This window comes from Scomber scombrus, chromosome 1, assembly GCF_963691925.1.
Source record: "Scomber scombrus chromosome 1, fScoSco1.1, whole genome shotgun sequence".
Classification (NCBI taxonomy): domain Eukaryota; kingdom Metazoa; phylum Chordata; class Actinopteri; order Scombriformes; family Scombridae; genus Scomber; species Scomber scombrus.
Window position 1 is genome coordinate 5,826,539 of NC_084970.1, and position 27,237 is coordinate 5,853,775.

A 27,237-nucleotide genomic window follows, 5' to 3' on the forward strand; every position below is an offset into this window, starting at 1 on the left:
TTGACCACTGCTCTATTGTGATGTCCTTTTCAAAAGTCATGCACACTGATTTGACTGTTTGGCGAGTGTTAACTACATCATATGAGCTACACAGACATACCATTGATACTAGTATAATTAATGATGTCTGGTGGACCTAGGAAAACATAATGTGACTTTTAAAATGTGACCTGCTCTGTCAAATGTGTGAAGAGCCTGCACTGTAAATTGTGATTTTGTCTGTTTGTTATCTTAACATATTATTCTATGTCATTAGGACACACGATTACTGAGGTTGTTATAATAACATGAAATTATTAGTTAAAAACGTCTCAACTACAAAATAAATGCCAATTTGAAAATCCAGGCCCAACTGAATTAGAAATGTAAGTCAACTTGACTTTGGAGATAAAAACGCCTGCGTCATCACGCTTTTCTTGAAATGCATTGTGGGAATGCAGCTGCGAGCAGGTGAACATGTGCTCCTTTCCTCCCTTCCTCCATTTTGGACGCAAGTTGGAGGGCATCGTCGACTGCATGTTTCTTCGGAGGTAAAACTTTCACTCGGTGAATTCAGGATTTATTCCGACGACACAGACAGAGCGGTGGGGGAGAAAACGATTCGACAAGTATTTGGTGAGTTTTCTTTTGTTTTTCTGTCGAGTTTATGTGGTTTAACAAGGTGATATGCTTTTAAAGCTAACTTTTAGCTAACTTAGTCTTTGATAAGTGCATGGGAGATAGTTTTGATTATTTGAAGTGGGTTTGTATTAAGTATTTATTCATTGTCAGTGTAGTAGCTACAGTAGATGCTAGTTAGCATACCCCCCAAAGTGTCCAGTTTGAGTATTAATTAAAAGCATACTCTGACTGTTTTTTGTTTTGTTTTTTATCCACAGATTGAAGCAGAATTTGCTCGCCTTACATCTGTTGATCTGAAGGGCTCCTTCTTTGCTGGGCTGGACCAGTATCTGGCAAGATTCCTTGAGCTGTACAAAGCAAAAAGTGGCATAGTGGGCCTGAACAGGTTGATGAGATGTCTCAATGATGATGTAAGTGTTAAATTATATTTTCCTCATCCATGTCTCCCACATTTGTTGTTAGCATCTTTCACACCATATTTGTGATGGTACTGCAGATCAGGAAGGATCCTGATATACAGTACAGATACAAATGTTTTAAGTTTCTGCCCATACAGCTGGTAGACTCAGTCATGAGCAGAGTTGAGCTGTCAGTCATGACATTAAAACCTGCTTTTTGTTGCATCAAGTAGCTAATTTAAAAAAACAAAAATTATTTGATTTGTACTTGTCCTATCTATTAATGTCGAGGTGGCTGGCAGAAAGTCTTAATGTCTTATTTTAACTTGAGAGGTCTTAATTGTTTACAAGGTGATACCAAATACCAGTTGTTGAATACTGTTTCATTCTTCTTTTTTAACAGAGCTCCACACACCGCAAGAGGACAGTTCTTCTGCTGGGCCTTCCTCACTTTCTCAAGGAGGATCCGTCCGGTTTTTTTAAGACTGTCGAGGTAAACATTGTTTAACTTTATTGCAGTGGTCAAGAATAAATTAAAGCAGAAGTAAGCGATCCGGTCGTTTTGGCTAATGCTGTGTTCCAGGCAGGCTTTTGAAACCGTAAATTACAGCTTCAAGTCACAACTTACGACTTTGTAGCGTTCCAGGCAACCCACTCGTGTTTCTCCGACCTGTTTTACCTGTGAAAGTCACTATAACGGCCACTTGTAACTTCTGACCCGTGAACTCGTACCAGATCAAACTGGTACGACTTCACAGGTCGGAAAAACACGAGTTACGAGTTTCCTTGAACGCACCATAACAGTCCTCGTCCCTACGTCACCACATTCACGGCGTCCCTTGGCTGCACACACAGCCCTGCATGCCGTTCTCTCTCCTCATTGGATAAAAACTGTAGGATACGATAAAAGTTTTCTCCTCGGCTCAGAGCAGAGGGACTGAGAGACCCGTGTTTCAGTCCAAACACTCCATGTAAGTGATTGCTGTCGGAAGATATAACTATTTAAAACTTATATTAACACAAATATATCACTTACTTCTGCTTTAAGTTACAATGACTTGTAGGGCCTGCATAGTGATGCCTATAAAAACAATTATGTAATGTGCTTTCTGTAGGTATTAGACAAAAATATGCACACCATTCCTTCACAAAAATGGTTGAAAAGATCTGTTCAGCTTAGATAAAACTGATTCACATTCTACACAAATCACGAAATTGAACTTTTTGTTCTGTGGCCCTTTAGTCAGCTAATGATTGGTATCGACATGTCTGAAATGGTAATCCTGTCTGAGATGCCAACATATATACATGATAGAACATTTAAAGATATTTTTGCTTTATTTGAAATCTTGTGTTGTAGGCCACAGATGAAGAGGACACGTTCACAAAGGGGATGAAAGTCGGTGTTGTGATGGTGAAGGATGGAGAAGAAATCATTGACACCGCTGTGGTCCTTGAGGAAGCAGTGATCCTGTCTGAACTGAAGGACATCCCACGTGCCATTGCTTTGCTGATGGGTCTGCTTTTTTCTCTAAACATAGACTATCCAAAGGAACTAAGGTACACATTTGAGATCATTCAGAAAGTCCTGATGAACATCGGTGGAGGACAGTGTTCCTCACTTGTCCATGGTTTCAGAAACCGACTCCTGCGGAAAACCATGTGAGATTGTGCTCGGATGACTTGTCTAGCACCGGACTCATGTTAAAATTGTCTGGTATTCAAGTCAGTTCATATTTTGCTGTCTATTTTTTGTAGCATTTGCTAATGCTATTTTCTGTTAAATGAGCAGGAACACAGCAGACCATTTCTGCCAGTGAAAGAGAAAAGACCCCCCTCCCCAGAGCCAAATTTGAGTTTAAAAAAAAAGTCAAATTGATGAGAAAATGTCCAAATTATGAAATTTAAAATTTGAGTTAAAAATGTAAAAAATTACGAGGGTCAGAACGTCCCCTGAATACCATGGGAACATTTTTTCTCTTTTCACAGGCAGAAATGGTCTTCATACAGATAGACCTGCAGACAGTTTACAAAGTGCCATGTTCAAGGCAAAAGATGGACCTATTTCCATGACACTCAGTTCATCTGCAAAGGTCCATACAGTATACTGTAGTTATTTGAAGATCTTCACGATCATTCTTCTATCACCATTTCTATCTGGTTTTTGACAATTTTGCATCAAAAAGTGTTGTCTTTGTATTCAAGACACAACAATTTAAACAATTAGTCCAGTGGATTTGGTTGAAAAATTCAATTCAACAAATGTGAGATGCTGAGTAGTGTGCACATTTATGCATTTGACATTTTCAGTTTCATGGTGACAGGCATGTGCGCAGTTCAAGAAAATGTTACACATCTAAAGCTACTCATTTATTTGTATCGACAAATTGATACTTGGAATGTTCAGTTTTTGATTGTATGAAGGACTTAGAGCAAGTCTTAATATGTTGAAATATGTCCTGTGGTGTTGAAAAAGAATGTTATCCTTGATCTTTGTGGCCCTCCACTGACAACATTTTCATTTTTGGTGACAGCCAGATGAGCATTATGTAAAGCCATTTGTTCTCTTGTATGGCAGTATTGTCACAATGCTTGCAATGCTGTAAATTTGAAGGAGGTTCAGTAAATCGTGACAGGTGTGTGCTCCAATAAATATTTAACTGGCTGCATGTTAATTGTTTTGTCATATTTCTCTTTGAAGCAAACACGCTCAAAGTTCAAAGAAATCTTGGATAAGTTCAAATGATTGATTAATTTAATTCAAATGACCTGACACTTTAATTAAACTAAGATAGATTTGCAAATTCAAATAACAACCAAGCAGTTCAATCAATTAATAAATCCAAGTCAAGTTAACTGATACAAAAGATTAACACAACTCACAATTTTAGTTGAAATGAAACAGATTTGCTAGTTCAGACAACTACCCTAAATAGTTCAATCTATTGACAAATCCAAGTTAACTTAACTGAAACCAAAGGTTTACACAACTGACCATTTCAGATTCAAACAACTACTTGAATGAGTTAAATCAATTATGAAAGATAAATCAACCCAAACTAACACAGGTGTTTACCCAACAAGGAATATTTAACCGAGATAACAAATTATTTTCTTTCACTTAACTTGAAATTTTAAGGCAGCCCTTTCACTCGTATTTTTAAGTTGAAACAACACGTTACAATTTACAGTGTGGGCCCAACTGCTGACTGTTACCTTTACGAGCCTTCTTCTGTAGTTTCATGGTGTCAGATGACTTCTTCTTGATCTCGTGGCGTGACCTCTTGTACTCTTGAAACAAGATCAACAGAGATGCTTTAGTAACAGGGATGTACAGACCTCTCTGTGAACTCATATTATCTTGCATTTACAATATTGATTTAAATAAAAACATTTTCTGGAGTTACGCTTCCAAGGGCTCACTAATAAAGGCTGATCTTTGATGACTAGAGTCAGATTAGCCCTGAACATTATCCTTAGTTTTATGGCTATCAGCACAGAAGGTCTGAAATAAGTAAGACTTACAAGAAAGCTTGAGAAAGTATATTATTAAACATACAAACAAGTCTTAGAGTTCTTACATCTAAATTGTTTGGTTCAGTTCAAACAGACTCTTGTCTTTGTAAATATGTTTTTGCCTTAATGCACTACTATGTAACTACCATCAGATTAATATTATTATGTTATATCAACAACCTTATACGTGCCCTGTAAGTTAAGTTTATATCTATAAAAGATGATCTAGTGACCAGGCTAACATGTAGGCCTTTGTGTCAGCATCTGGCTGTGGCGTTTGTCCACAGTTAAACTGGTTTCCTATTCTTTTTCCATTGATTTCTACTTGTTCGTCATCATTTACATGTTTATTCATGTAGTGCTGACAATGAAAGATGAACACAATCTACCTGTCGGTCCTGATGCCTTAATGCTTACAGCTCTCTCAGTTAGTTGTGTTTTACTTGATCTGAACTAAATTAACTGAACTGCAGGTGTACATTGACCAACAATAGCACTATGGCAAAAATAGAAGCCTTTTTATTCATATTGTCAGTTAGACCGGTAGTTTGGCACATGGGAGGACCCGATACAAGGGGTTTTCCAACTAGAATAAAAAAAGTCTGCTTCTGTCAACACACTGCACTTGCCAAAGCACCCATTCCTAGTAGATACTACTTAGATACTTGCTTTCAACTGTAAAATCCCAAGTGATAGTATTACAAACAGCTGGCAGTGTTTTGGCATCTGATAAGTCTTCAAGTGGATTGTGTTTCATTGTTCTACTGGTACCTGTAGAAACATGACCAACATAGACCTTGCGTTTTTTTTTTTTAACACAGTGCTTTTTCAGTCAACAAATAACAGGACATGAGTTTAAGTGATTATTCCTGGTAATTGACAATTAAAGGATTTACTATCAACCATCTAACCACAGTGATCAAACAGGAATCCCACTTTCATTTATCTAAACTTCTCGGTGGTCACTTAGCCTCAGAGCAGTATCTCATAAGGATTTAAGGTTTAAGGCCACTTCAGTGAGGAAAACGAGGGCTGGAACTTGGTATTTGTTTGGTTTCTTGCAATTGCATCATAAACTGGGATGTTTTTGTACCTTTGGCATGATCCTTGTCCAGCTGGTTGGCGGTCTTCTTCCAGTCCTCAATCTTGTCCTGGAGAGGATTGATCAGACTCTCCATCAAAGCACTGTGAAAGAGAGAAACAGGGGAAGTGGACAGAAAAATTAAGGAACAATTTATAATTATAAAACATTTTCTGATAATACATAATACATGCTGAGTGCTAGCTCAGTATGGTAGATTGAGAAGAGTGCTGTGAGCAGTAGCGACTCTACACTCCCGACCACCGAGCCCCACTGAACATAACAAACCTATATTTCTGGAATGAGATCATTACATAAATTTCCTCCATGTGTTTTTCCAATTCACTGTTTTAGTATCTGGAACACTTGTCCCTGTTCGCACATTCATACATACGTGATACAAATGCACACACATGAATGCAGAACTATGGGAATGTGCACACATACACAGACACACAATAGCTTTTAGACTCAGCCTTCAAAATGACTCCTGTCATTACCATGGTCATAGATCACTATCGTCATTATCATCACCAGCAATGTAATAGCTTTTGCCATGGAAAAGTCATTAGACATTATGCAGAGTGATGGAAAATACAGAAGACAGACTGGTTGAAGACTCCTGGAGTGGTTTTCAGAGTGGCCCATGTTGCATGCCAGTGGTTGTATTCTTTTACACTCAATTAAATATGCAAAAGCATTGCAATGTGATAACAAAACGTCAATATTTGTCTTATCATGACCCTAAAAAACAAGGTCAGCATTACAAAAAAACACATGAGGTTCATCAAGACTTGAGGGTAGGGAGCAGGGACGGATGGATGTGTGTCTTACTTGGTGAACTGGCGAAGTTTGGCCTCAATGCTGCGATGCCTCATGCACATCCTGGTCAGAGCTGAACCAATATCTCTGGTTGCCCCTGGAAACACAAAACAGCTAGGTTCATAGGGTGAAAAACAAACACACAAACCACACAAAGCTGAGACCAATATTTACATGACAGCTATTAGTGTGCTGTGTCAAGTAAATTCTGGTAAAAGCATTGTATACTTCAAATGAACACACTACTGGGGCTTTGTATCTTTTTACACTGAGCCAGTATTTACACAAGACACGATCTGCCTCTTGTAGATACTACACACACTCCCGACTTCGTCCAAATAAAGTAGCGTCTCGTGAGTGTGCGTTTGTGTGAGAGCCAACTGCTAAGGGACCCAGATTCATGAGCAGCTAACATGCAACTGTAAACACCAGTCTATTTTAAGGCAGAGTAGGTCCATGTGGAAAAAGCTGACCCTGGAGTTGAAGTCAGTTTAAGTGATGGCAGACACTGTTAACTTCCAAACAAGGTGCTCAGAGCTGCTGCTGCTGCTGCTGCCGCTGCTGCTGCACAGGTGGAAAGCCTACAAGAAAACCTGATTATAACTTCATTCTCATGCAATGTACTTAAAGACTTTTCTCGCAGAGGTAAGGCTTTTACAGTATACCATGCCTAGCGAATACCATAATCACTGCTGCCACCGAAATGTACACACTGGAAAATTCAGATTAAACAGCAGCCAAATGGGATTTCCTCAACAGACAGTGTTTATCATAAGGGCTTACACAGGCTTACACAGTAAAATGCAGGGGAGTGCCCAGGGAGGAAGGCCGTTATTCCGAAATGCCAGATTAATATTTTCATCCAAAACAAAAAAAATCCAGTGATTGAAAAACAGGGTTAGCAATAATTCAAGGGCACAAGATCAGAATAAAGAGGATACAGCTTTTTTCAGCGATGCCATTCATATGACCATTTTGTTAAGTAAAGGAATCGAGTAACTCATTAGTTTTTTAAAGCTGAAACTTTAACACACAGTTGTTATCTGACAATATTCAAATTGCAAACAATGTAGCCTCATCCTTCATAACATTAGTTCATTTAAGATGTGATGGCCAGATGGCATTTTGTCATGGGTTTTACACTCAAGCAAGTAAATATATTGAAAAAAATACTGAAACTTAATAAACTGACAGTCCTACACCGGAAATAACAACAGCTTAATCTCCATGTTGCTGCCAGTTGGTGCAAAAAATGTATTCTGGGATACATTGTGGGTCTGTCATACCAGACACCAGATTTAAAATCTCTGTTTAGTGTGAAATACAAAGAGATTTATCTGGTGGTGGATTAATCAGCATTGTGTGAACTCATTTGTCAAGGGCTTAAATCTAACGGACGTTTATTTCTATGTAAACTGTCCCACGCTGCAGGTTTAATAGAACAAAGGAACAAATTGAAAGTGCCATTTATCTTTATTTGTTTGTGCTTGTTATATTGTAAGAATGGCTAACTCTGGTTGTGACATATCTTCAGGCTAATTTAAAAGTGATGGTCTGATAAATGATACAATGCCTTGCTCATGAGCACCTCAATTAGTACTGCTCATTTAATTTCCTCACCAGTCATTCTGTAGATTCAAAGCAGCAACCCTTTGATTAAAACAATCATAAGACACATTCTCACATATGCTACCACATACCCATACACACACACACACACACACACACACACACACACACACACACACACACACACACACACACACACACACACACACACACAACACACACACACACACACACACACACACACACACACACACACAAACAGATACTTACACTGTGTGTTGTTCAGATCCAGAGAGAAGTACTCCATTCATAATTAACAAATTCCTCCCTCACGCCTCCTGTTCTACCCAGCAACCATTCATTAAAGCAGAGGCACCATCCCCCAAATACACACACACACACACACACACACACACACACACACACACACACACACACACATACACACACACACACACACGCGCACTTCAAGTATACACCATGCATGCCGATCAGTACATACAACTGAAGCAGTATTTTGAACTGTGTGTTGACAGTGTCCTCTAATCCCAAATCAATAAGCACATCTCGACAGAAATGTGATGACAGAGTGAGGCAAAGTCACCAAACTGACAAAAAAAAAGGCAGCGTGTGATGTATTTTGTGTTTAAAGAAGAAGATTGGGAAAGAAATAAGAGAGGAAGAGAGGGATGAGAGATGAGAAAGAGAGAGAGAGAGAGAGAGAGAGAGAGCGGGGATGAGGAGGGATCACCTCGCACATTTTAATGAGCTCGCTGCTGGAGAGGGGAACCATGGGAGTGGAGTTACAGCCAAGTGTGTGTGCGTGTGTTTGATCTCTACATTTATGATGGTCCTCTTCCTGTTTGTCTGTTATTACCATGCCTCTTAGACTCCACAGGAGATCAACAACAAGATGAGGGGCGGGACAGAACACACACTACTCACATCTGGAATACAGCTACTGTGTGAATGTGTGTTATTATAATGTGCTTTCAATGCAAATGAACAAGTTTTAGCACTTTATTTGAACCATACGAGGCCTACCAATAGTTTTAATCTCCCTTACTGTGGATTTTATCTTTATACTTTATTTATCTGGAGGGAAAAAAAACTAAAAATAGACCTGCATTTTTTAATGTATTTAATTATGTGTATGAGGGTCAGCTGTGCTATTACATACTGTAAGTAAAGCAATTAACAGGAAAGGTGAGAGACCAACGACTTCATCAAAACGTCATATGTTGCGTATCATCTTCTAAATAAAACCTTCCACAATGGCTTGGCTCTTATTATTTTAGGCTGCAATAATCAATATTTTGTCAACAATGGACTATGTCAGTACTTGTAATGGCAAACCCATTTTAACCTCTCTAAACCAACTGTACACTATATGCCTAGCACCAAACATTGCACAGCCAGCAGCAAAATATGTATATATAGTGGTGTTACATTTTTGCATTTTTATGTATTCATCTCTTCCTCACAAAGTTCAATGGAGCGAACAAACAACTATATAAACACTACATTGTTAACGTTTTAATACTACTACTACGTACTAATTTGGTGGTTGGACAGTAATTCTTCGTATTGTGAGGGTTGTCCTCTACTCCTAACATTTTTAAATAAAGTATTACAACACTACAGGATTAAAAATAAATATTGTGCAAGTTATTCAGAGATAACCCCCCCCTGTTCTGTCCTACCTGCTTTCTTTTTGTCTATCTGTCCTACAGAGAGAAGGAGGGACTCCCCACAGGGATATATAACTTCACTCCTTTTCCTTCCTCTTCACCTCACTCGCTCTGCCTTTTCCTGCTTTTGATCTGTTTCCTGACTGTGAAAAATATGTGTTTATGTGAGTGTGTGTGTGTGTGTGTGTGTGTGTGGGAGAGACTCACCCAGATAAAGGTATACTTTGCAGTCTCACAGATTTGCTATAAGTGATACAATTAATCACATCCATTACAAAACACATGACAAACCAAACCATTATTTTATTATAAAATGCTACATGTCAGTTACATAGTGTGAAACAAATATGCTGCTTTTTGTTACCTGAGCTAATTAAGCATTAATGTTGGTCCAACCAGTGCAGTGCTATACATAATATGTATTAATAGGATTGGTGCAATTAGTCACAACATGCCTGACAGTTACAACAATGTAATAACATTAAAAACATTTAAACTAGGTGTGAAGCCATTATTTTAGAATACTGTATATGTCACCTTTGTCAAATGGTGTAGACCTGACTGTGTGTGTATATTCTCTACATATATGGCTAAAGTCATAGAACATATGTGATCATGTTTAGTCACAAACCAGGCAAAGTGTTACAAAGCCTGCCCGATGAATGGCAAAGTAACAATTCTTCCTCGTCACCTAGCAACTGACTTAACTGACAGAGCTGTTACCGTTTCCATGACAGCGTAGATCTTGGTCTGTTGCTAAGGTGAGAATCAGAATGTTTGTTGCTAAGGTCAAATTGTCTGCTGCTTGGGAAACAAATGTCTGAACTACACCGTATGAGAGAGTGAACGAGAGAGTGCGAGAGAGGGAATACCACACACACACACACACACACACACACACACAAAGAGAGAAAGCTCGCTGTGAAAACCGGAAGGGCTTAGAGCTGAGAGAGTGGGAACGGATAAACCAACACACATGCATGCATGAACACACACACACACACACGCACCAATACAGGGATTTTACTGTCTTTTTTTGTTTTCTCTGAATACAGGTTGAAATTTTCAAACATAGATCAAATAGATTGCAAATAGAAATATCTTCTGATGGAGAACAGGAATCACATTATCACACTATCACATACTTTAAGTCAGTTTTTTCCTACATTTCCCAGAATGCCTTTCACTGTAAAAGGTCCCTCAAGGATAAGCATGAAAGTGTTGCAGTTCAGTGTGGGCTGCACATGCAGTATACATGACACCCAAGCAGGAGCTTATTTGACTCCTGTCATGACTTTCTAAGCTACCAGCCAAGTAACAGCATACCTGATGTCTGTGATTAATATTTTAGATACCTGGAGTGTTTCCTGCTAATATCATGATTCCAGGTATTACTATTACAGTTACACAAACACACGCACGCACGCACACACGCACGCACACACACACGCACACACACACACACACACACACACACAGCTTTCGTATACTATTTCTTTCCCAGGAAATATCAATGAGATTCTTTAAACAGTCTGCTTTCTAATGACAGTATGCTCTCTCTCTCTCTCTCTCTCTCTCCCTCTCTCTCTCCTCTCTCTCTCTCTCTCTCTCTCTCTCTCTCTCTCTCTCTCTCTCTCTCTCTCTCTCTCTCTCTCTCTCTCTCTCTCTCTCCCTCTTTCTCTCTCTGCCTGGGGGCTCTGTGGCCTTCCCACCAGTGCATCTCCATGGCAACTATTATCTATAATCTTGCAGAGGGATTCGTCAGCCTCTGTGTCTCTGCTGCGCAATGCAAGCAAACGCGCAAAACTGAAAGTGAATGGTTTAAGTTATAATAGTCACACATCTGACATATCTAAGTGCATCTATATGCATGCATGTGTGTGTGTGTATACTTGACATGATTATGTAGCTCTTGTTTTTCTACATGTTAGGTGACGAAAACACGCGCACACGCACTGTGTAACTACTACACTACTGTGTGAACTATAAGGTTTGAAAGCACACTGAAAAAGCAAATGCACAATTTGAACATGGAAGACACAACCTAAATGTTTATGCATCCTCACAGATAGTAAGGTGCGTGACCTTATATTGTTGACTAGCAAGTCATGTCTTCCTTTACATGTGACAGAGATTAAATATGTAATATCCTTGTTAAGTCCAGTTAGTTATGTTGTTTTAAATCCTTGCTAAGCCTCTGTGCATTAGCAGATGCTAATTGATATGCAGTGTCATTGTAAGTGATAATGGCAATTACAGTATATGGAAGAAGAGATCAGGTATAACCGCAACAAATGCACAGACAAGTCATAGTAGATTAGTACAGAAGTAGATAAATAATAATAAACCACATATACACACTAACCAGTTTCATAACATATGAAATACTGGCTATGATTAAGGGGAGAGGATAAAGAAAGTAATATGAGGAGGATTGAGTCAGGTATAACAGTGTTTTTGTGTCTTGGGTAGCATAACAAGGAATCAGGCTTAATGCCAAAGCAGGTGAGGCTGCGGTTGCCAGGGTTACAGACGTCTGCGGCAACCGCCCATCTGTTCCCCCCTGACGCCAGCATCTCGACGGTGACACAGCAACAATAAAAGGATAAGACAGAGAGACCAAAAGGAAGACATGGCAGGCAGAGACAAAGAAGGGCAAAGAAGGAGGTGATGAGGAGACAGATTAAAGAGGGGAAGATGGGCAGAGGCAGGCAGACTGCAGTCATAGCAGCGCCAGATGAAGCAGAATTATTCATGAGGCCTAGATTCTCTTCTCACTGTGAAACCGAGTCTGAGATTGAGCTTCCCAGACAACCAGGCAGCCAGTCACCCTGACCAAAACAAGTCATCAGTCTCTGATACAACAGCATCTCCACACGCTGAAGAGTATTCCAGTGTAAACGCTGCACCGCAAACCTCCAATACCGCATGCTGAAGGAATGCATTACAGCATGAAACATTATACTTGAGCCACAAGAAGCTGTGGTTTGGAAGGATTTTGATTGAGGAGAAAATGAGCGGTAACAATGTAAAGCCTCATTAGGTTTACTAATTAATAATGTAGTTGAACAATGCGGTGAGCAGGTAGAATTGTGAGCGATGGTATTTGGCGATGAAGCACATTACACAAGTTGAAAAATAGACCCCGCTTCTTCTTAGCAGCCTTCAAGCAAAGTCAAAAAAGACTTTTCCAGTAAATGAAATAGTGATGGGAATATAATTATGATATGTCTCAGTCTTGAACAATACATGAGTCTAGTGTTGTGATGGGGGTAGAACCCACGCTGAATCTGTATCTGCAGTAGACTTCATAACCATTGCATCAAGTATATTTCCAGCTTAGTTTTCTGACTTTTTCACAAAGCAATTTTGAATGAAATGTAAAACCAACCTCAAAAAAGCAATATTTGTGAGATGAATGATGGTTTGAAGGAGCATTAGTTGATTCACTGACTCATCAAGTAAGAATATCTTACAGGATTGTCGTCATTTTAACCTTAAAACATTTTTATAATTGTAAATATTGGATACCTCCTGGAAAGGACAAGTGCCACATGTCACTTTAGCAAATGTAATGTGATTCTACATCCATATTGTGTTTAAAAATAAAAGTCAAATAAGACATTCTGTCAAATAAGACATATTAGGAAAGCTCCAAAAGGCTTCAAAGGGATTGGAGCTGCAAGTTATCCTGCCAGTCAGAAATTCCTCCAGTCTAATGAAATTCAAACGAACACACACACACACACACACACACACACTCTCTCTCTCTCTCTCTAACATGCCAGCTTTGACCACTGACCCCCTCTGTGGACCCATGACATCAGTCAGAAGGTCAGGGCGAGGTCATTTCCTGTCAAAACACGTCTCTCCACCCCAACTGCTATTGCCATGGTGACAGGGGATAAGATTGGCACTGACAGCTGAACTGACGCACACTGTCAAGGCTAAAAAAAAAAAAAAAAACGTAGAATACAATATCTGTGTGACAACAAACTCATAAATATATATTTTTTGGTTTCTCTTTTTCTGAATAATTTTCTTTTTTTGTCCAATTTTCCCAGATGGACAACTATGTTTTTATTCAACAAGAACATTCTTATCTTCCTCAGTTAGCACAGGATTTTTGAAAGGTATGATTTGTTTGCCTATCGATCATATTTTGCATTAAGGTTCTTGGCAGTGAGCCCTGCTGCTTTTTAATGCTTCTGCTTATCAGACACTGTCCTTAGTGACCTATCACGCTGGAGAGAGTGACCCAGATGAATGTCCGCTATGATAAACCTGAACAATCAATGTTCTGGTCCAGTCTGGTTGATTTCCACGGCCAGTCAGTTCTGTCCTCGGTCACCTCGGGCAGCACACAGCATTAATAAATCATTATGAAGAGGTGTCGCAACAACAAAAAGAACACAAATCTCTTCATCTAGCCAGTCTTTTTTTATTTATACACAGGGTGGGATAATAAATTAAACAGACTCTCCAGGATCACCTGCTGTCATAGGCAGAGAATGCACAAGATGTATGCCCTCTTCTTTCATTCACATATTAAATCAATTTCAGTCACGGAGAAGAGGAGGCAGAGCATGTGAGCTGGACATTCACATTTCTCAAATAACTGGGGGAGAACTGTTGAAATGACAGCTGAGAATGAAAATACAGCACTGAACTGACTCAGCAGGCCAGGACTAAATGGGTCACAGGTAATCCAATAGTTTATTTTACAATTAAAGAGATATGTGCTTGGCGACTCCCAAAATTAAATGAAATTCATCTGTGAAATGACACATGATACAACATGAAGCATACCTGACAGTGAAGAACCTGCCTTTGTCAAAGGTTTTAATGTGCTGTTCATTGGTTTTGTCAGAGCTGAACCAGCTTAGACTGAGCTACTGTATTGTCTAAAGTGATTATAGCTTAATCAGCTCTAATTATCCACTATTAATGCCACATGTATTGTGTATCTAATTACCCTTTTGTAATAATTAGCACCTTATGTCTGGTCTTCATGTAATCCGTAATTTGCTACTTATAAAAATTCTAATGTAGTGTCATTTTCTATTTTAATATAAGAAAATTGTATATATCTTATATGTAGTGAATACAAAGAAACATCTAAGTACTCCAACATTTTAAAACACAACCATTTGATTGATGGAAGTCTTGGCAGCACAAGCAAATATTCTATAGAATTTGTATTATAGTAAAAGTAATTTATCCCAACAATGCTTAGATCATCAGATGAGATTGATCTTCCTCCCTTTTAATGTGTTTCCAATAGCAGTGATTTTGTCCTCCATCACTTATATTGGAAGTGCATTAGGAAGGGATCTTTTAGTGGCACCTGACTGTTGTTTTAAAACGGTGAAATAATCCTTAAAAGGTTGTTTTTGAGCAGCAAAAGCCGTTCTTTGCTAACAATATGTGTATTGTTCGGTTACTGATATATACATAACATAAAGTGGAAAAAATGTGGATGAAATCTTCTCACATGAGTTGCAAGAAGATGGAAAATTGATTAAGAGAAGCAGAATGATAACGCAAATAAGGAGGGAATCTAAAACTCACCTTGTTCCCAGACAAGGGAGGAATGAAAGGTCTTTCTGGACAGAAAGAGGTCAAAGGTCAGGGCTAGATGCTTCATCTTAAAAGGAAGTGGACATACCTGACTTTGTGTGTTTGTGTGTCTGGAAAGTAGTGTGTTAATCTCTGCCAGCTGTGTTTTTAAGTAGTGTATGTTAGTTTCTCTCTCTCATCTGTCTTTCTTTAATACACACACATTCAGGAGGAGGGTTTGATCATGGGAATATGGGAATACCCTTCCCAACAAACTCGACAGCTTAAAGCGTGGACTTGAAAGCATTGAAGCCAATAAGCAACATGATAGAAGGGTTCTGTATATTCTGGCAGCACAGTAATTATCTTCACCTGCAGCTTGACGCACATCTACTTGGTTTGTTATAAAACAGGAAGTCCATGCGTCACACACTCACAGTTGTTTCTTTCTGTGACATTTTAGGAGCTGGTAAATATGACCACTGTGATATAAACAGTTTCTTCTATTTGAAAGGGATGCTACTTCCTTCACTACTCGATGAGGGTGTTCAAATTAAGCGTCCATCACCAAAAACATTAAAAGTCCGACATGATTACAACACAACCTGCAAGGAAGCATTATTTCTTCAGGAATACAGAGACCAGCTGGCAAACAACCTTGACATCAAAGAGCTGGCCTTGATCATACAGGAAGTCCACTGCCGGACAACTTCCTCAGACACACACAGACAAACACACGCATACACAAACGACACAAAATGTACCCCCAAAGCACAACGCCTTGGACCCATTAAGATGCAGGATACTGTAGAACAGCAAGTGTGCTGGTGTAATGGTTTAGAGTGGAGTCAGCTGGGCCTGGGAAAGCATGCACATTCTCTGGCTTTGATTACAGAGGCTTTAAATCTCTCTTACACACACTCACACACACACACACACACACACATATACAGAAACACACGTTTGTACAACTGAAATACAGATACACGTACTCTCCAGAGACCGAGGCAGGACTGAACTACAGGCCTCCAGACAGAGCACATTTACTCCATAATGGGGGGCTGTTGGCAAAGGACAGTTTGCGCTGCTAAAAATACACACCATCCAACACAGAAACTGAAACCAGCCAGGCAAGCTTACATTGTCACTATGCAAGAAACAGTGGAAAGATTTGGAAAAAAAGAGAAGAAAAAAAAAAAGCTGAAAAAGTTCAGCAGTACTTATAAGGCTTTCCTCTGGATCTGTCTCCATGTCTCTGTTTAACAAAGGAAATGTGTGATGTAAAGCAAAAGGCAAGTTGGTTGATGGTCAGGTTTGTTTATACAGAACATTTGAACATGTAACCTATATAAAAAAAAAACCTGACTTGATGTGACCTCACCTGGTATACCTTCTAATGAATGAGCAAAAATCATAGACTAGAGAAAAATAGTGTTTAGTGTGTGTTTTTGTAGTATTAGCTAAAAGCTAACAAGAATTGCTTCTCTTGCACAGATTTAGCTGAATTCTAACTGAAAAATATAGTAAAAGGTTACTAAACATGTTTACAATGTTTTATCACTTAAACAGTATTATGTAACACATTCAGTTATATTTGTGACCTGTCTTTAAACTTTGTACATTTTGTCACTTTCCTGGACTCCATAGAATACATATGTGTGTTATGATCCACAGTGTTAACAGACGAGGATGTCCTTAACAGCGTGTCAGAACGGGTTAAAAACTGTACAAGGAAACACACTGTGTCACATGCTCAGGATCAGGGTTTTTTCAGTAGGCCAGCAGCCCCCCTACCAGTGCTGTACTCAACCCTGACCTCCCAGATACATCTAAAAACACCCTGTCCTTTGTTATGGACCAGCATTATCTCAGTATAATCATGCTGTACATTACTGTTTCATATCCCCTTAACAGTAATCCTGCAACCGGACACTTTCCGACAATCAATAAAAAGTAAAATCAATTGAAAATACATTTGTGCACCTCTGCAAACCTAATATTGATCCCACATATTTCTGCTCATGGGTATAAATGGTTGAGTTTGATTTTCAGTATGAGGTCAAGTATCAGTCTCTCGTGCTACATCTGAAATTCAACATCTAGACCTGAAAATCTTGTCTGATCGCAATCGTGTAAGAATGCTGAACAGTAAACAAAGGCGCTGTTTGATGGCAGCGTGGACTGCGGTGCTTCCCTCAGTAACGGCTGTTGAGTGGCTGATTTTCTGAGCTGTCTGCACTTCCTAACCTCTTGAGGCTACATGACACATGATCTTAAAGAGCTCTCACTGATCTGGCAAATACTTGAAAGCCACTCTGTATTAGGTTCAAGTGAAAGCTTATCTCCATAACATATTTTTGTAACTCTGCTGCTGTGCCTGTGTATGTGTGTGTGTGTGTGTGTGTTTATGTATGTATTCTCCAGTGTCATGTGTGAAGATGGTCAGCTGAACAATATTGTGGCTTTGCATTTCCAACGGTTCAGGGTTAATTCTTGAGGCCTGAGAAAATGTCAAGGATTATTATAAATACACTGCGAAAAGAAAAAAAATCAGTTGAATGAGTCATACAGTTTAGTCTGGAGTCCATTTTTCCCTCCTTAAAATAACAGAAAAGCTTTTGCCAGTTCGGTGAGATAATTGAGCTAATTTAGCCAGAAATGATCTAAAATGGAAGAGAAAGATTTGGAAAGAACCATAAAACATGTTGGTTCCAAGAGGGATGCAAACACCCTTTGGGTAGATCATAAACCAAATTGGACTTCCGTCCCTGGTGTGGCATTTACGATCTTTCAAGTTCGAGATTTTGACCTACAATCATATGTTCCTGTCAAGCAATGCTTTATTGAGCCAAGCAAGAAATCCCCCACCTACAGTTAGGTCAAAGGTCAGGAAACAAACCCGCCAGGTGGTAGAGAATGAATGTCTTGCTCAAGGACACGAAAACCACTCTAATACATTACTATTGATGCTAAAAAAAAAAGGGAGGGTGGGGTTTTTACAGTAATGAGGCTTATGATGAAGATTAAGCAGTCAAGTCCTCCATCTTTCTGCAGCATGCACCCTTTGGCAACTCTGCCACGCACATTTTTACACGAAGCCCTCAGGATCACTGGCTTCCTCACACACTGGTTTGCATGCAGAATACATCCAGAGGTTTGAAAACACGACTAACATCAGGCCCTGCGTGGAAAAGGTGTTCACTACTAATTCACTGCTCATCCAGCCCTCATGTCACCGATTACACACTGCTACACAACGCAAAAACACACCTACTGACACATAACTTCACATATGCTCCTTTACGTATGGACACACATTCTCAAACTATGTTAACATCATTCATGTGTTAAACATGCACAATGGTAAATGTGCGTTCTACAGATGGTATCCACTGTAACTCGCAGCGTGCCGTCTGCATGGACGCATCGTATGAGCCGCTTGAGGGGGAAGATGCACATCACACACACACACACACACACACACACACACACACACACACACACACACACACACATTTACTCACACACACACAGATAGAAGTGAGGGGGGTATGTGTGTCAGCATCACATAATGAGGATTATACACACATATATCCTCATGAGTCGATATTAACTCTCCTTGTAATGCCATTTTAATCTTCCACCAACACATCCTTCTGTGTCTGACAAACCAAAACACACACACACACACACACATACACACACACACACACACACACACACACACACACACACACACACACACACTCACTCACAAACTTACTATATGCCACCGATTACAGCAATTCTTTGCATCCTGGCGGTATGATTTATTTCCATAATTTAATTTACTCTTTTTTGGGAAATGTATTTATCTATTTTTAATCGATCACAGTCATTTATTTAGGTCATGTATTTATTTAATTATTTCCTGTGTCATGTTTGGGGCTCCCATATTTAATGATGCCTGGATCAGACTTCGATCACGATGGTCACCATGTCAGTCTAGGCAATCATAGTACCATAAATTCTTGCTACAAGTATGACCCCAACCAATCATCTTTCGTGACCTTGCACAATTCGTAGGTCAGTCATGGCAACAGAGGCGCTATGTGTGACTCTGGTGCTCTTGTGTTCCGAAAAGAAAAAAGAAAAGAAAGAAGAAAAAAAAAGATTGTGGATCTGTTCCTGGGTGTGAGAGGACAGTATGGGAAGTCTATGTGTTAGTATGTCAGGAACATTACATAAAGTTACCATGTTCACTATATGTAAACAGAAGATTCTCATGAAGGAAAAAATGATTGGGTTTTGGATAGATATGTTTTAATATCAGGTGGTTTCACAATCGCTATAACTGAAGGGCTCTCTGATGGACATATGTAAACACAGGAGGTCCAAGCTGTCCAGCTGCTGTCCGGCTAAGCTGAGCTGCATTTGGTGTCTCAGACAGCGGAGGAGGCAGCAGCTCTACTCTGCCTCCGACACTGATGTGAAAAATGTATCAGTGTATTCACTGTGCAGAGTGGGGGTCAGCATCCCTCGCTCTCACGATTAGTCATTAGCCTGTGAAAGACTAAAAAACTGTCTTCTTCATCTTTATCATAAGATTTTTAACTCACTCCTATCTCTCTCTCTCTCTCTCTCTCTCTCTCTCTCTCTCTCTCTCTCTCTCTCTCTCTCTCTCTCTCTCTCTCTCCCTTTCATGCATCAGGTGCCAGATATTGCACATGCGCACATCTCTTTCCTCAAACGGCCTGTCATGTCTGAATCAAGCTGTAAGAAATGTTGAGATGAAGGTATTTACAATAAACAAAAGGCATCACTTTAACAGCAGATTAAACCATCTTAAATATATATATTATGTAGGAAAAGGGCTTATACTTGTTATAATGCTGCTTTCTTGGCCAAGCCTTACTGAAATAGTGATCAAATGGAAGAAGATGAATTTAAAATTGCTAACAATGCTGGGCTTTTCAATCAATATCTGATCAATGTGAACAATACCCAACCATTTCAGTTGTTAATTAAAAAAACAACATTAGAATTAGTGACATAATTATGCATATACTGTAGTGGCATAACCAACGTTAGCTGTGCTGCCAGACCAGGCTGTGCTGTGCTGAGTCACACACTGCAGTGGTCTAAATATAGCATTGTGGGTAACGTAGTCTGGGCATCATGTATGCTCCTCTGCCTCTCTGCGCACTCCTGACCCCCACGGATAAAACATTAGAGAACCGGATTGGACTAAAAAAAACAATGAGTCACGACTTTCAAAGTAGCACTAATTTTAACAGGCGGACAATGTAAAACACAAACTGTTCAACAAAGCCAGAGAATCATCAAATGAGCCGTTTCTGTGAAACTCTCAGACACGCACACACCCACGCACACACACCCCTCCACACACGCACACGCGGTCAGGAGGTGATGGAGTGTCTCTGGGAACACTTTAGTTTTGAGCAGACTGGCTGGCAACAGTTCAGGTAGCTGTGGGAAACACTGCTCTGCTGTTACTGCTAATGTCCCTCTCAAACGCTCCCTCTCTCTCTCTAATAATGCTTCCATCCAGCTTCTAGTTACTTTCAAGAGAACTGTTGACGTACCAAAACAAATAATGTGTAACTTCAGCTCCCATCAGCTGGTTGAAGGGCATAAACAGGCGTTTTGTGCTCAGAAAATCACAATCAGAAACTAAATCCAAACTCACAGCGTCTGTATTGAGATTGCGTGATCAAAATCTGATCAAAAATCCATTTACGAGCTGTTTCTGAGCTTTTGACCACATCAACATGACTTTGAGTTGCGGTTTCCATCACATATACTGATGCCAAGGTCAAGAATGAACTTCTATGTTAGAATATATTACAGGTATGTGTGAAATATGAAAAGGTGTGTGAAGGAATAAGAGGTTAGACAGACAACCTCTACTACATAACACACTGGCATCTGTGTGTGTGTGTATGTGTGTGTGTGTGTGTGGCTCTGTTGCCATAGCAACGCACCCAGCAGGAGAGCCGCAGAGCAGAGAGGCAGGGATGAAGGGTGAGGGGGAAAAAATGAATGGATAACACACGCCTACCTGCACACAAACAGACACTGTGAGCATGATGACCAACAAATGGAAGCAGTGATATTTGGCACATAGGTAACAGACATGCAGAGAGTAGGAAGTGATATGTGGGCCACTTCTGGACCTTCAGAGCTTGGAAGAGGGTGGCAGCACGACGCTGCTTCCACGTCACGCTATGACAGCAAGCAGGACTATTTTGAGAATTGATTTAAAGTAATTTATCAAGAACAAATGTCATAAAAACTCATTGGCTCCGGTTCCTCAATGTGAAAACTTCCTGTTATACATCATAGATCTTAGTAGGAAAAGCACAGATGTAAATAATAAAATGAATGCTGATTGAATGCTTCAGACCATGTGCACACTAATCCGGCTAAATCCATAAATGCATCGTTTTCTCTCTGTTTTGGCCCCTGCATACACATTAAAACGGCATTTTATCCCCTGAAAACAGAGCTTTTCCAAAACGGGCTCCAGAGCCTTTGGCGATGTAGTGTGTACGGGAAAAAATGGCACTTTGGAGAATTGTCGTCATATTGGCGACAAAACAGATGGTGGCAGTAACGCAGCATTTCGTTTGAAGACAAAGACACACCATAGCAATATTAACAATGGTGAACGTTGCTGTTTCCTATAGTATACTTTGACCTTTTTCTTGCTGAAATGGTCGTAATCAATAAGGCTCACTTGCTTGTCTGTCCTCCACGCATGCCCAGTTGGAGGATGGAGATATATGCAGAAATGAGCTGAAACTGCTGCTGTGGACGCAATACCAACAAAGACACCATTTTACAATTTAGCCGGCTTCATGCAGACTCAGTCTTGGTTTCAGGGTCCTGGTATTGTACATGCTGGCTCACTGTCACACAGTCAAGGCTTACTGGGACACTTGAATGAAACAGAGCCATTTTTCCTTTCTTCTTCAAACTATAACAACTCAAAATGTCTGCTCTGGGAACTTGACATCAACACATTATTTTTTAACATTTTACTGACCGAACAATTCTTGGATTATTCTGAAAAGTATTTGACTGATTCATTTAAAACAATCACTTTAAGGTTAGAGAGGGGATTGATGCAAGGCATGCAGTTCTGATCATCATTGTCAGGCTTTACAGACTTATGTAGTGTGTGGAGGGTCCTCAGAAGTATAGCGGTACAAGGTTGTGTGTGTGTGTGTGTGTGTGTGTGTGTGTGTGTGCGTATATGTGTGTATGTTTATAGCTGAGCCAGCAGCAGCCAAACCAGTTATCACGCCTGGCTGATGGCAGTTAATGCTGCGGATTAACACCTAACTCTCACTAACTCTGTGCACACACATGCACACACACAAATATACCCATTTCTCTCTGAGTTCTGTGCATGTTGCTTTACTTTATATATATACATATATTTTACAAATGACCTAAGAGTAAATACATCTCAGCTGATAAAACCTAAAAACATTTGCTGAAAACACTGCCGGATGCCTACATTTTCTCACATTGCAAAAAACCAAACCTTGACGCTATAGTAAACAGCATGTAGAGAGGATACACACACACACACACACACACACACACACACACACATACATACACACATATATACACACACACACACTCCCTCTCACATACCGATCCTCACTCATGCAGCCTCTTGTCTCATTAACAGGACTTGGCCTTGGAGCAGCAAGACTCACTGAGCTTAGCTTCCCATGCTTACTGAGTGAGTGCACTGCACTGTGTACGGATGTGAGTGTGTGTGTGTGTGTGTGTGTGTGTGTGTGTGTGTGTGTGTGTGTGTGTGTGTGTGTGTGTGTGTGTGTGTGTGTGTGTGTGTGTGTGTGTGTGTGTGTGTAACAGAGCATGTCTTGTGTTGTTGACCTCTGAGACAATGCTGCACTGTGACATCAGGAAATGTCCTTAGAGGGCTGCCAGACTCTGAGAGATGGATGCAGGGAAGGAGGAGGGAAAAAGAGGAATGGGAATGATGGGAGGCAGGATTTGATGGGTGAAACGTGTTGGGAAGTGAGAGGGAGAAAAATAAAGAGAGGAGGGAAGAGGAACGGGGCGTTTGTAGGGTGAGTGATGAGGGTGGAGGAAGGACTGAGGAGTTGGATGAGTGCGAAAAAAAGCTCCAATGGAATGGAAAAGAGAGAGAGGGAAAGAGAGAAAGAAAGGGACGGGGGGGGGGGGGGGGGGGGGGGCTAGAAGGGAGAAAAATAGATGCACACTGTGGCTGAAGCTTAATTAAAGACAATAATGTTGTTTTTGTAGCCTTCAACAACAACAGACCTCTCAGCCATGGCCTACTTACAGGCGAGGAAAAGAGGGTGAGAAGAGAAAGAAAAACAAGGAAGCAAGGACGGGTTAAGGAGTTAAAACAGTGAATGAATCATATTTACAATTATTGTTTGTGTATCCAAAGCCTCATATATATTATTCCTCTGTGCCACATATCTCCGAAACAATTAAAACACATCAGTGAGCCACACCATTGCCCTGGGTGACATGTCCCTTCATTGAAAAGAGTTTGAGCAAATGAGTTTGTTCAGAGACAGTCTCCAGAGAGTAGTTCTGTATAGGGCTTTGTTGGCTTGTTGTGCTACATATCACAACCTTTTTGACTATATACTGAGGATCTTTGAGAAATGTACATTGTCTGGGTCAGAGTCTGATCAATACCACAAGTATGAATATATGTCTGTATGTATGATGCACAATATGAAACAAAAGGATGTAATGGATTTATAGAAGTGTATGAGCCAGAGTATTCAGAAGAAGAAAAACAGAGGCTTGCTGGGAGGGAGAGACTGAGAGCAACAGCCCACACTAACGTTAGTTTGGTCTTAGTCATAAACACTGGTGTAACTTTGGGGTGAGCACTTGGATTCTTTATTGACTCAAGCCATCACTGCAGTATCCGAAGGGAAAAAGAGGATTTTTTCTTGCATATATAATCGTGTGGTCCGGATATTTCCACAGCTGGGTACAATGCGAACTATGTTGTTGTGGCGTCTTACACAGAACTACTCACCAGAGAATGAAAACATGATTGCTGTTATTAGCAATTTCTAAACAAAGGAACATGTCACCCAAATAATTACGATATCTGTTTGACCTGTTTGATCAGCTATCCTACAATTTGGAGATATTTACTGACCACAAACAGCTGGATTAGCCACAGTGACTTGGTTCACACAGCCTCCAACCCTGAGCAAGAAACCCAAGTGATGAATAAAAAACCCAAGTGATTCGAGCGAGCCAGAAACCTCATGTTCCAAAAATGTTACATACAAACATATTACATATTGGACTTGGCTTGTCCCTCAATACAGTGGAATTCATGTGAGAGACAACTGCTGTCGACTACAGTAAAAAAAAAAAAAAAAAAAGGGAGTCTAATTCTGATTGTAGGTCACGATGATTATTCAGCTGACACAGTAAGGTTAATGTAAGGCCAGTAACCAATTATTCCTCATGCTAACCCAGTTATGTATAATACAAAGCCCCAGTTTAACTGCTTTGCTTGCATGATCAACTGTATTAGATCAAATTCATCTCCAGTTGACCGTGAATGGCATGCTATCTGTGAAAATGCAATTAAGCCATCTTGCTCAGATTTCTCCTCTCCTCTTGGCAACAACATGGCTATTTTTTTCCTCTGCCACCACTTCCATCTCTCTCTCACACACTCACTGTCTCTCCTTGTTGCCTGGCAACCGTGCTCGTAAATGTGATCCCACTTGTCTGCGATTGGCTGAAGGGACGGCGGATCCATGTCAGAGTCAGAGCGAGAAAAGAGGGAGGACGTGCATGCATCATACGCAGGACATGTAAACTTTTATGGATATACAAGTATTACATGATCAAAGAGGAGTGAACAACCTTATGCATGTTTTTCTAGGGCAATACCCACTGCTCATTGCTCCCATTGCATGACATTTTAATAGGCTGAGCCATGTGTTTGTGTGTGCGTGTGTGTATTCACAATTGCTTGGCATGCTCTGTACAGTGCCTACATGTTTACACACACATGCCTGTGAGCTAATGTGCATGCATGTTAGAACTGCATGTGTAGAGGTACTGTGGGAGTGTCTATGTGTGTGAGGAGCAGTATTAACTAGCAGGTGGTCCTAGCAGGGGGTTGCCATGCTGCGAGCTGAATAAGGGAAACCGCTCTTGCTGAGTTGCATGTGTGTGTGTGTGTGTGTGTGTGTGTGTGTGTGTGTGTTTGTGTTTGTGTGTACGTTGTGTGTGTATAGCCATATTAACTTAAGTGGCCTCACATCTAAATGCTACCACTCTTCCTCCCACCCAGGGAGTCATCAGTGCAGCCAGCATGGAGAGCACTGCCAGGCAGCCAGCTAGTTAATGAGGGAGTGTTGAATACTTTTTTATTATAGTGGGTGAACACACACACACACACACACACACACACACACACACACACACACACACACACACACACGCGCACACACACATGCACACACTCAGCAAGTTCAGCTTTGAAGCAATGGCAAACAAGCAGCAGCAATTGTTTCTTATATTGTGTTTAGTTACAGAATCATTTTTTTCTTTTACTCCCACTGCAACAATAGCACCATCTCTTTCACTCAAATTCACACTCATATAACTTTTTAGACACTTAGCTCAGTGTTTCCTAACAAACAGTACACGAATCATTTGAAAAAAATCCAATTTATTGTGTCGGCTGTAACACCCAAACACCACATGTTGACTTTGAGAAAGAGTGAAAACTAATTAGCAAGTGAGTAAAGAAGTCTAAACAATTAGTTAAAAGTAAGGATAAACAGCTGAAATAGACGCAGTGGCTAGGATATTGGATAAATGATAAAATACTTAAAAGCAACAGATAAACAATTGTTAGCTAATTTAATAAAAAAAGTTCAAGCAAGTAAGCTGAAAATAAAGGATAGTTAATATTGTAATCTTAGCTTTCCTAGCTAAAAGTAATGATTAAATAGCTAAAGTTGTCAAAAGTAACAGATAAACAGTAGAAATAGATGCAAATAGTTTGAAAAAGTTGTTAGCTTAAAGTAGTTAACAGATAAACAGTTGGCAGAGTTCACTTATTATAGCCTAATTAACAGATAAAGGTTAGCTACCCTCAGTAATGGATAAAGAGTTGAAGACGTTAGCTAAAAGTAACAGATTTACAGTTGAATACAAGATGAAATAGTTAGAATAGTAGGCTAAAGTAAGTGATAAACAGTTGAAAACCAAAAGTTCAAATAGTAAGCTGAAAATAATGGCTAAATAGTTAATATTCTTAGCTAAAAGCTAATTCTTAGCTTTCTTGGCTAAAAGTAATGGAGTAACAGAACAGTAACAGTAAAAGCAACAGATAAACAGTAGAAATAGATGCGGTAACCAAACGTAATGGATAAATAGTTCGGAAAAATGTTCGCTTAAAGAAGTTTGCTTTATATAATAAACAAATAAAGGTTAGCCACCCTACCCTAGCTACCCTAATAAGAGATAAACAGTTGAAATAGTTAGCTGAGAGTAATGGAAATGTCTAGCTTCTGCAACAAGTGATAGGAATGTAAACTTGACATTTGGAATATGATGAGTACTCGGGCTGCCAGGGCTGTGGGGGTATGCCTTTAAAAAAAAGTTGGGAATTACTGATTTAGCTGATGTTCATATCCACAGTGACAGCAGAGGACTGCTTTTGAAGACTTCTTCACAATCCCTCACAACAGTCCTCTGTCCATCCTCTGTTTTTACTGCTTTCTACACTCAGTGCTCCCTCAAGCATGGACCTCTGTGTCTTTTCATACAGTCATCCTTCCATTCCTCAGAGGCCCCTAAACAATCCTCAACTGTTGCTCTGCATCATTTCACCACCATTTAAACACATTAACTATCATTTCTCCACACAGCGCCACTGTCCCTCGATCAGGGGCCCTATTTACAGCAA

The 27,237-nt window shown here is 40.0% G+C and overlaps 1 protein-coding gene across 1 annotated transcript in view; it reads right to left on the reverse strand.

Moving 5' to 3' along the window:
• The window catches only part of mtss1lb (MTSS I-BAR domain containing 2b), a 68,633-nt gene that overhangs the window by 13,437 nt on the left and 27,959 nt on the right, over positions 1–27,237 (reverse strand). Inside the window, exons 4-6 of the mRNA XM_062419630.1 lie at positions 6,451–6,535; positions 5,629–5,720; positions 4,236–4,310 (exon numbers count right to left, since the gene is read on the reverse strand). Of these exons, the coding sequence (XP_062275614.1) occupies positions 4,236–4,310; positions 5,629–5,720; positions 6,451–6,535 (252 nt within the window). The remainder of the gene's footprint in view (positions 1–4,235; positions 4,311–5,628; positions 5,721–6,450; positions 6,536–27,237) is intronic.